This window comes from Berghia stephanieae, chromosome 2, assembly GCF_034508935.2.
Source record: "Berghia stephanieae isolate SIO BIC M18660-M18661 chromosome 2, UCSD_Bste_1.3, whole genome shotgun sequence".
NCBI lineage: Eukaryota > Metazoa > Mollusca > Gastropoda > Nudibranchia > Aeolidiidae > Berghia > Berghia stephanieae.
Genome location: NC_088361.1, coordinates 17,900,368 through 17,910,918, shown reverse-complemented (window position 1 = coordinate 17,910,918; position 10,551 = coordinate 17,900,368). Strand labels below are relative to the sequence as shown.

The following is a 10,551-nucleotide window of genomic DNA, read 5'->3' as shown; positions in this document are numbered from 1 at the left end:
ACACACGAATTTTGTTGTTGTTGAAGCGGCAGGGAGGAGGGTTGTGTGGAATTTTATTTTGTTTTGTTAGGTTTTTTGTTGTTGTTGTTGTTGGGGAATTGTTTGGTGGTTTTTGTTTTGTTTTATTTTTTAATCGGTTGTGTTTTGTTTGTTTGATTTTTTGTTTTGTTTTTGTTTTGATTGGGTTTTTTTTGTTTTTTTTTTGTTTTTTTTTTTGGGGGGGGGGGGGGGGTCTTTTTATTTATTTATTTATTTATTTATATAAATAAATATCTAGAAATTATTTGTTTCATCATCCTATAAGGGATTATAATAACACTGAGCTTATGTTCAAACGGTTTCCATGACAACGGTAACACTGAACACACGATATATTAAAACTGTTATATAACTAGACATGTCTTGGTCAGGCGTTACAACCAGGTACTCATTTTACACTGCATATAGTGAGAGAATAATGCGAGTAAAGACAGAGCCTTCTTCAAGGATTAAATTATTTTTTGTACCACCGCGCACAGCGGGATTCGAACCCGAGACCCGCCCACAGATCAGAAACTGAGCATAATGAGACAGCAAGGCCATATATTCTAATCGACAACTTGTGAAAATGTCTGTATTGGAGTCTCATGTCTTAGACACATTGACACGCTGTGTGTGTCAGACAGAAATGTTGACGAGGTCACCGCACTGTGTGTGTGAAAATTTGAAAACAAAATGAGAAAAGATAGCTTGTAATTGTCATGGTATTTATTATCTAAATCTAGAGGTGCTTTTCTCTCTCTATCTCTCTCTCTCTCCCCTCTCTCTCTCTCTCTCTCTCTCTCTCTCTCCCTCTCTCTCTCTCTATCTCTCTCCCTCTCTGTCTCTTTCTTTGTCTCTCTCTGTCTCTCTCTCTGTCTCTCTCTCTCTATCTATCTATCTATCTCTCTCTCTATCTCTCTCCCTCTCTCTCCCTCTCTCTCTCTCCCTCTCTGTCTCTTTCTTTGTCTCTCTCTCTCTCTCTGTCTCTCTCTGTCTCTTTCTTTGTCTCTCTCTGTCTCTCTCTCTCTCTCTCTCTCTCTCTCTCTCTCTCTCTCTCTCCCTATCTCTTGCGCGGACACACACACACACATACGCACGCACGATCACACACACATATATACTCACACAGTACATTTTTTTTACCTATAATGTTAATACTATAATGCCAATGTAATACGAGATATTTACTTTTCTTGGTTACCTGACGAAGGCGAGAGACCGAAACGTTTACTTTGCTTCGCATCTTTTGTAAGAGTCATTATTCTACTTTATTTTACTATATTATTATTTATTATTTAAATTGTGACAAATTATGTCGCCGATATTATGGAAATTATTTAATTCTGTTTCCGGAAGCACCGGGCGGGTTTTGTTTTGGTGTTGTTTGTCCGAATTTTGTCCGAAATTATAAAGTTGTTGTTTCTGTCCACAGCGGCAAGCCTTTACCTGACGCCCCCACCCCTACCCCCACCCCAAGCACAAAGGTGTTAAAACGTCAGAAGTCCCAGGTAGGAAGTTTACTACATCGCTGGTGAATGTGTCCTTTGAAAGGGAAAAAAAAACAAACAAAAAAGAAAAAGCAAAGAAATGACCAAAACATAAAAAAGGGAAAGAAAATGATAAAATATTAGTAAGAAGATAAAAGAGAAATCGAGCTTAAATAGAGCGCAGTATTATCTATGTGCTTTACAAGGAGTACCAAGCCAGAAACAACACTTTAATTAACATTTAGGACGATATATTGTGTACATATTTGAAATCTAGATAGATCAAGATAGACATACAGACAGATAGACACACAAATGATAAATTGGTAGATAGATCGATGGATAGATAGATAGATAGATAGATAGACAGACAGACAGACAGACAGACAGACAGACAGACTGACAGACAGACAGACAGACCGACAGTTAGATTGTTAGATAGCTAGATAGATGGATGGTTGGATAGGTAGATAGATAAATAGATAGACAGACAGACAGATAGATATACAGATAGATAGAAATAGATCAATCAATAGTTCCACATTCCTCTATCCCACAGACACCGCCTCATCCTTACGTCAAGCGATATATTCGGTGTCCAGCTGATTTCAAGATTGGGCTGATCAAGAAATTTATCCGGGCCAAGTTTGCACTTCCACAACATGTCATGGTAATTTCTCTCTCTCTCTCTCTCTCTCTCTCTCTCTCTCTCTCTCTCTCTCTCTCTCTCTCTCTCTCTCTCTCATTCTCTCTCTATCTCTCTCTCATTCTCTCTCTCTCTCATTCTCTCTCTGTCTCTCTCTATCTATCTATCTATCTATCTATCTATCTATCTATCTATCTATCTATCTATCTATCTATCTATCTATCTATCTATCTATCTATCTATCTCTCTATCTATCTATCTATCTATCTGTCTATTTATCGATCTATCTCTTTCTAACTATTCTCTCTCTCTCTCTCTCTCTCTCTCTCTCTCTCTCTCTCTCTCTCTCTCTCTACCAATATCTCTCTCTGTATCTCTCTGTCTGTCTATCTCTCTCTCTCTATCTATCTATCTCTATCTCTCTCTTCCTCTCTCTCTCTCTCTCTCTCTCTCTCTCTCTCTCTCTCTCTCTCGTATCCCTACCCACACCAATCCACACACACAAACACACACTTTAGGGATGGGATGAGAAAGTTGGTTTGTTAAAAAAACTGTGTATAATTTCTTGGGCACTTGACCCAATTACTTGGTGGCTTTTGTTGTCATTGGCAACGGTTCAAATTTACATTATCGTCAAATCCACGCCAAGTCCTTGTGCTAATCAATGGTGTTTGTTTTGGTTTGGAAAAGACATGAATATCTAGATAGTTAACTTTTTGTTAAAACTTCCAAATCGATAAGTTCGGTTAGTAGAAACGTGTACATATATGCAGGTCTGACATCCGAACCCATTAATGGGCCTAGTTGAACATTGAAATAATGGAGACTATTTTGCGTCATTTTTTTTTTTTTTTTTTGTTGAGAGTTCAATAACAACAATGAGTGCATAATGAATTGGATTATCAGACCTGCAAATAAGTGTACGTCGGTTTGAAGCATGGAGCTCGAAACAATTTTGTTAAATCATGTACCCGTTGTGGTAGCGAGCCGGGAGAGAGAGAGAGACAGAGAGAGAGAGAGAGAGGGGGGGGGGGCGGGATAATTTCTTTTCTTTATTGAAACACAACGCTTTTCGAATCCTGTCTATTTTCACATTCTTATATTTTTAGTTACTGGAACCGAACCCCCCCCCCCCCCCCACTCCCTTACCAGATAATGAACACGGGTCAAGCACACCATTTTTGTATGAGTTTCGATATATCAACATGACTATGTTGTTGTTGTTGTTTGATTCCGTCATTCTTCATTCCCTCCTTTTCCTATCCCCCATTTTGTTTTCAGATCGATCTGTTCTATGACGTGGAGCCCCTTAGTGAGAGCTACTCACTCATGGATATCGCCTACATATACCTGTACAAGAGGGTGAGTCGTTCTATCCTTTGGCACCACTCACCATTTGGACATTTGGGCTTCACTTACCATTTGGGCATCACTCACCATTTGGGCATCACTCACCATTTGGGCATCATTTACCATTTGGGTACAACTCACCATTTGGACATTTGGGCATCATTTACCGTTTGGGCATTACTCACCATTTGGGCATCATTTACCATTTGGGCATCAGTCACCATTTGGGCATATTAGCATCACTCACCATTTGGACATATTAGCATCACTCACCATTTGGGCATCACTCACCATTTGGGCATATTAGCATCACTCACCATTTGGGCATCACTCACCATTTGGGCATATTAGCATCACTCACCATTTTGGCATCACTCACTATTTGGGCATATTAGCATCACTCACCATTTGGGCATCACTCACTATTTGGGCATCATTCACCATTTGGGCATCACTCACCATTTGGGCATATTAGCATCACTCACCATTTGGGCATCACTCACTATTTGGGCATCATTCACCATTTGGGCATCACTCACCATTTGGGCATCATTCACCATTTGGGCATCATTCACCATTTGGGCATCACTCATCATTTGGGCATCACTCACCATTTGGGCATCACTCACTATTTGGGCATCACTCACCATTTGGGCATCATTCACCATTTGGGCATCACTCACTATTTGGGCATCACTCACCATTTGGGCATCATTCACCATTTTTAACATCATTCACCATTTCACCATTTTGCAATATATTTCAAATACGAAGGAAAGCCATAAAATAAAATGTTCATCCTGGAATGTTTCGATTACATACTTTTATTATATAATCTATTCGATCTATCTTCTGTCTATCCATCCATTCATTTATCTATCCATCTCTCTATCTATCTATCTACATATCTATCTATCTATCTATCTATCTATCTATCTATCTATCTATCTATCTATCTATCTATCTATCTATCTATCTATCTATCTATCTATCTATCTATCTATCTACCCATCTATCTATCTATCTATATCTGTCTGTCTGTCTGTCTGTATGTATGTATGTATGTATGTATGTCTGTATGTCTGACTGTCTGTCTGTATATCTGACTGTCTGTCTGTCTGTCTCTCTACCTATCTATCATTGGCTCTTTCTCCTCTCTCTCTCTCTCTCTCTCTCTCTCTCTCTCTCTCTCTCTCTCTCTCTCTTTGTGTGTGTCCTTTTCTCCCTTTTACTCATATCTTTGGACAGCCCAGAGTATATTACTAATAATATGACCTAGATAGAGCCTGCACCATGTGACACCATAAAGCACTACAATAATATTATTATCCCTCTTTCCATTCCCACAGGATTGCGTTCTACGACTCTTCTACTCCTTCTACGAGCTGCCCATCAAATCCCGACCGTCAGAAACCATCACAAAGACCGTCGCCGAGAAGGTGAAAGAGAAACACGAGTCCAAAGGCAGGGAGATGAGGGAGAAAGCTGCCGAACGCCAGAAGGAAGAAAGCAGGAGCAATAAACTGGCGTCTAGCAACACCAGGAGGGATAACTCTACAAAACAAAAACCAGTCGGTCAGAGTAAAGTGCCCAAGAAACGAGATAGTGTCAATATCAGCGTTGACGTGAACTTTGATTCGTCATCGGCGTACATCAACAAACAATCTAGTCCACCTTCTAAAATCAAGGCAATTGCATCGTCATCATATACATCACCATCATCGTCATCCTACACTTCGCCATCATCATTACCCTTATCCTCTCCCAAGAGGAAACCCCTTGAGGTACATTCATTACCAGCGTCCTCTCCCAAGAGGAAATGCGTTGAGGTGCACTCTGCACAAAGCAACAATCACATTCCAGAAAAGAAAATGAAGAAAGAGGTTGTCATGATGACGACCATGCAGACAACAACGTCATCCATGTCTCCTGCTACCTTCACGGAAAACCGGAAGTCGGGTAACTCCCAGAACAACCAGAATTTATTCAAGAATGGTCCAGTGGACAACAGAATGAAAAACCGGAAGTCTGTGAATGGTTCTGACAACAACATGTATCAACTCAACAATGCCCCTGGATCTCAAAACAAATTGTCCTTGAATTTGGGTTCAGTGCATGGACATCAACCCAAGGGTATAACTACTACTAATAATAATAATATTAATAGTAACAACGGTGCTAAAAGCAGTATTATCAAAAACAATAATAACAATAACACACCATGTCCTAACAATAAAACCATTGTGGATGATGTTGAGATGAAAGAATCACGTGATGAAACATCGTCCTCACCAAATTCCTGTGAGTCAAACCTTTTTGAGAAGATCAGTTCCGTGTCTACTCAATGCAAGTCTAAAAATAGTAACATCGTTTTTAAATCTGAGAAAATGACCAAGCCGTTGACAATAAACACGAACCATTTGTCCAGCGTCCATCCTAAAATTTCTTCATCGTCATCTCAACCGTCCACTTCCTCCTCCAAACTAGTCTACAGCAATTCTCCTCTGGATAGCTTTTCACCATCTGAGAACGACGATGTCCAAGTGATCAAAGTAGAAATCATGGACTCCCCGTCTCCATCCAAGTGTGGAACTGATCAGGATGGGGATCATCACCTTAATGGCCAAAATTTCAGCAGATCGTCATCCTCAATCTCCTTCAAACTAGTCAATTCTTTCCAGGAATCACCAGCTAAAAGTGTTCAATCTGCTTCATCCTCTCATAACACAATGAAGGATGTTACATCTTCTCAAACCTCCTCTCCAAAGAATGTACCATCAACCACCATCACCATGGCAACCACTACCACCACCACCACGGAACCTAATGGCGAGGCTACAGACACAACTATTACTTATTCCAACTCCCAGTCTGATCGGTTGAATCTTGATACTCCCAGCGCTTCCAAACAATCCACCAACCAGAGTTATACACCTACATCCACTTCCAAAGCAACTGACCTACCTCAGTCAGTGACAACTGACGAGATGCCAAAACCATCCTCACCTTCAATGTCTAAAAAAGAAACACAAGACAGTGATGAGCGTTTGAAAATGGACTCATTTCCACTGAAAACTCAAAAACCTGCAAACGAGACCAATATTGAAGTCATGAGTACTATTCACCCAACTTCCACTTCAACCCAACTCTCTCCAGATAGCTCTGTTGACAAACTGACTCCATCACCGACGTCCACTCTCAATTCTCCAGACACACGAGTCGGTGATAACGACAAAAATGGACCAAACTTCAATAAGCGTGACACTGTCATTTCTCCGACACCTGAAGACCTCTCATCTGCCAGATGTATTCCAATCGACATGGTGGTCACGACCAGTGGAGTCCCCAACCTCAAATCCGCTGGAATTCAAGTGTCTGTGGAGGAGTCATCTCTGCCATCTCCCGATTCAGTAAAACAATCGCAGTCATCAAACTTGGAACAGACTGTCGATGTCAATGACTCTGTGGGCAAGCCAGACAACTCTCAACAAAAACTCCAACGTGTCAGTCCCCAGCAATTCAAAACCACTCCGTGTGTTCCTTCCTCTCCCGTCAAATCCAAGAATTTCAGTGGCCAGATAGATTTTGTTTCAGATTCTGATATAGACAGGATTGTACCTAAGAGATCTCATGCCGTTAATTCTGCTGATGACGTATGTCCAGCTCCAACCGACCTTTCTTGTAAATCCTCCAAGGTTAGCGTGTCTCTCTCCCCGTCCAGTTCCAGAACCAATGGCCGAGACAATGTGACAACATCCACCTCCATAGCCACCCAAACGGATCACAGTGATGACAAAAACCATCAGGTAACTTCAATGACCTCTGATACTCCCACAGTGTCTGTGTCCCTTTCCGATTCAGAGACAAATTCCCCACCATCCGCCATCTTGAAATTGCCTAGTGACAAAACAACCTCTTTAGAATCACTTTCTAGAAGAGCTTCAACATTGTCACGTTCTTCTCCATCATTAGACCTCTCTTGTCCCCTTGACAGTAACAAGAAATCTTCATCCCCTCTCACATTTACCAAGGACAATTGTGCTCTGTCTGTTTCTTCTTCAAACATCTCTAAAGTGATCCCAACCTCAACGGCCACGCCAACTCTAAACTCTGACAGGAACTCAATCAACATCAAGACAGTTACACCAACAACACTAACCACGTCACTCAACAACCTGATCTCATCAGCAAACAATGCAGTAACTCATCTCACAAATAAAGACTCTACTCAAGCACCAACTAGCACCACGCCTGTCAATCACAAAGTTACAAAAGACACCATTGCCTCTACAGCAACAATGATCTCGCCCATATCAAAATCATACATCTCTATTCCCGATGTCAACGGCCCCAAGCTGACAATTGTCAATAATGAAACTGCTTCTACAAAGTTTGGATTGATTCAAAAGAAGAATGGGAATACATCAACCGCTGTAGCAAATGACAGCAGTAAATCATCAGGCAAACCCACCCAAAACTTCAACAAACATCTCACAGCAATTGCCAAACCAATAGAACCACTAAAATTGACCGTCACGTTATCCCCAAATGATTCGAAAGATGCCAAGTCTCCAAAATGCATCGCGGATAACTTGCCGCAGCAAAACACCTCCATTAAAGCAACCTACCACCAAGGCACGGCCTCCAAGACAAGCTCATTTCAGACTTCAAACAAATCTCATTCTGTTTCACGTTTGATTTCATGTCCTTCATCTTCTACTTTCCCGTATTCCTCATCATCACCGCCGTTATCATCAGCATCATCCACTAACACCTCCCCACCCCCTACCTCTCCCAGAACCCCTCCATGCACCGTCATTCAGACCACCAAAATCAGCACACTCATCCCCAAATCCAGCTCCTTGTCCTCCAAGGCTGGTGGATCCAAACACGGTTTCTCCTACCCTTCCTCCATCAACACCATCCCCTCGTCACGTAGTTTTCTACCAAACTCTCACCATCCCAGTAACCTCTCTGCCCGAAATAACCAAAATGAAAGAGTGAACGGAATTGGAGGAGGGAGTCGTAAATCGTTAGAAAAAGACCCAGCATCAACTCTCCTCTCCTCTTCTTCCTCATCTTCATCTTCACCCCACCACCACCATACAAAACACTCATCCAAACACAACAAAATCAACGAGGGCCGAGTGGTCAAACCCACGGCCAAATCCAAAGCCATGAAAACCATCCCACCCCTTTCCATCCCCAAATCCTGCCTCATCAGCCCTACCCTCAAACTCCAAAGATCCCCGGGATCTACGGACCACTACAACATCTACCCACTACCAGCCTACCATCTCGTCCCCACTCATCACCATAACGGCGATACGGGTACAAGCAGTGGTCGCCAGCGTTCCAAAGACAGCAACAAGCACAACACCAGTGGCGGTGGATCAGGTAGTTCCCGCACGCCCACTTCCCCTACCAAAGATTCTGTGTTCATTGGCGGCGACCAACGACAGCAACAACGCGTGCCTTCAATCAAAATATCTGACATAAATAGGAACCCGATTATCGTGGGCAGCGGTAAGGGATCTCCTAGCAACAAAAACAGTAACAGTAATAATATAAGCAGTACAAGCAGTAACCACAACACCAGCTGTAAACACAACAACAATAATGCACACAACAACGATAAAACTAATAGTAATTCTCACAATAACAGTAACAGAACCAGTAACAACTCGAATAATACTCTCCATCTTCCCCACCAGCGTTCAAACAGTCTTGGAACGGGTTCCCGGTCCTCCACGTCATCAGATGGAAGCGTCAGCAGTAGCAACAACAACAACATCCGGTCTGCCAGTCGAGGCAGTAGCGGCAGCAGTCGCTCAGACTCTCCAGACTCCCTGATTATCCCCCTTAGGTCCCCTGTCAAGGACTTGATAAGACGACCCACGACCGAGTCGGACTTTCTCCTAGGTCACGCCTGGAACCCGCACTCCGCCGCGGCCGCTGAGTTTCTCCTAAACGCATTCAAGATACCGGCGGCTGCAGCTGCTGCCGCGGCCGCTGCAGCGGCGAAATATCACAATCTCCATTATGACACGGATGCTATGCCTTTGGATTACTCGCAGTCTTCGTCCAAACTGTGATTTGGTTGATTTTCCTTGTTTTTATTTTGCGTTATTCATTGATATGGATGGAGTATAGTGTTTTTGGCAAATTTAATGTGTTAGTACCTACATCATTGCCCTCATTGCTGTCTCCAACTCCAAAGTACCATGGGATGTTGCAGACATGAAACCAATTACCACCAACCAATGATAAAGGAGTTATCGTATACCTAATCTCCAGCTCCACGAGTTACTTGGTGTAATGTGTTATTAGACATAGGCTAGTTGTGGAAATTATACCATGGATTTCACAAGAATTGTGGGGCACACTTTAGGCTGGTTGTGGAAATTATTCCTCGTGGGACATACTTTAGTTAGTTGTGGACATTATACCATTGAATTCACATGAATTATTGGACACACTTTAGACTAGTTATGGAAATTATACCATTGAATTCACATGAATTATTGGACACACTTTAGACTAGTTATAGAAATTATACCATTGAATTCACATGAATTATTGGAATCCCGTAATTCCAAGTTCTTCAAAACATGTAGCAGTCATTGGATTATTTACCATGTTCATTTTGGATATTATTGTTTTGTCGTTTTGCATTGACAGGGGTGGGGGGGGGGGGTTGAATCAGAAATGCACTGTAAACCACATTGACCAATGTGACGCTTTGTGGAATTCGTATTCGTCTCATGAAGGAGTAGAATGCTCTGGGTTGGTCGAATGGTTCGTTCTTGAATTGGATTATAGAATCAACATCGTGAAAGGATTTTACACACCACAGCCATAGTCATGTATGGGAGATGTGCTGACCTGTTACTGTGACGGATTTAATCAGCAGAAACATGAGAGAGGATGGGGGAGGGGGGGGGGGGCAAATTGGAATATATTTTTTTCACCTTTTTCGGATTTTTCACCAAAATTGAAGTGGAAAGTTCTACTCAAAATCAGAAAAAAGTGTTTTGTTATAGTAAA

General features: G+C 42.0%; 1 protein-coding gene across 1 annotated transcript in view; it reads left to right on the top strand.

Moving 5' to 3' along the window:
• The window catches only part of LOC144964419 (uncharacterized), a gene marked incomplete in the record, with an annotated part of 112,353 nt that extends 102,623 nt beyond the window's left edge, over nucleotides 1-9,730 (top strand). Inside the window, 4 exon segments of the mRNA XM_078898655.1 lie at nucleotides 1,454-1,529; nucleotides 2,068-2,178; nucleotides 3,436-3,516; nucleotides 4,854-9,730. Coding sequence (XP_078754781.1) covers nucleotides 1,454-1,529; nucleotides 2,068-2,178; nucleotides 3,436-3,516; nucleotides 4,854-9,599 — 5,014 coding nt within the window.
• Between the last annotated feature and the right edge of the window lie 821 nt (nucleotides 9,731-10,551).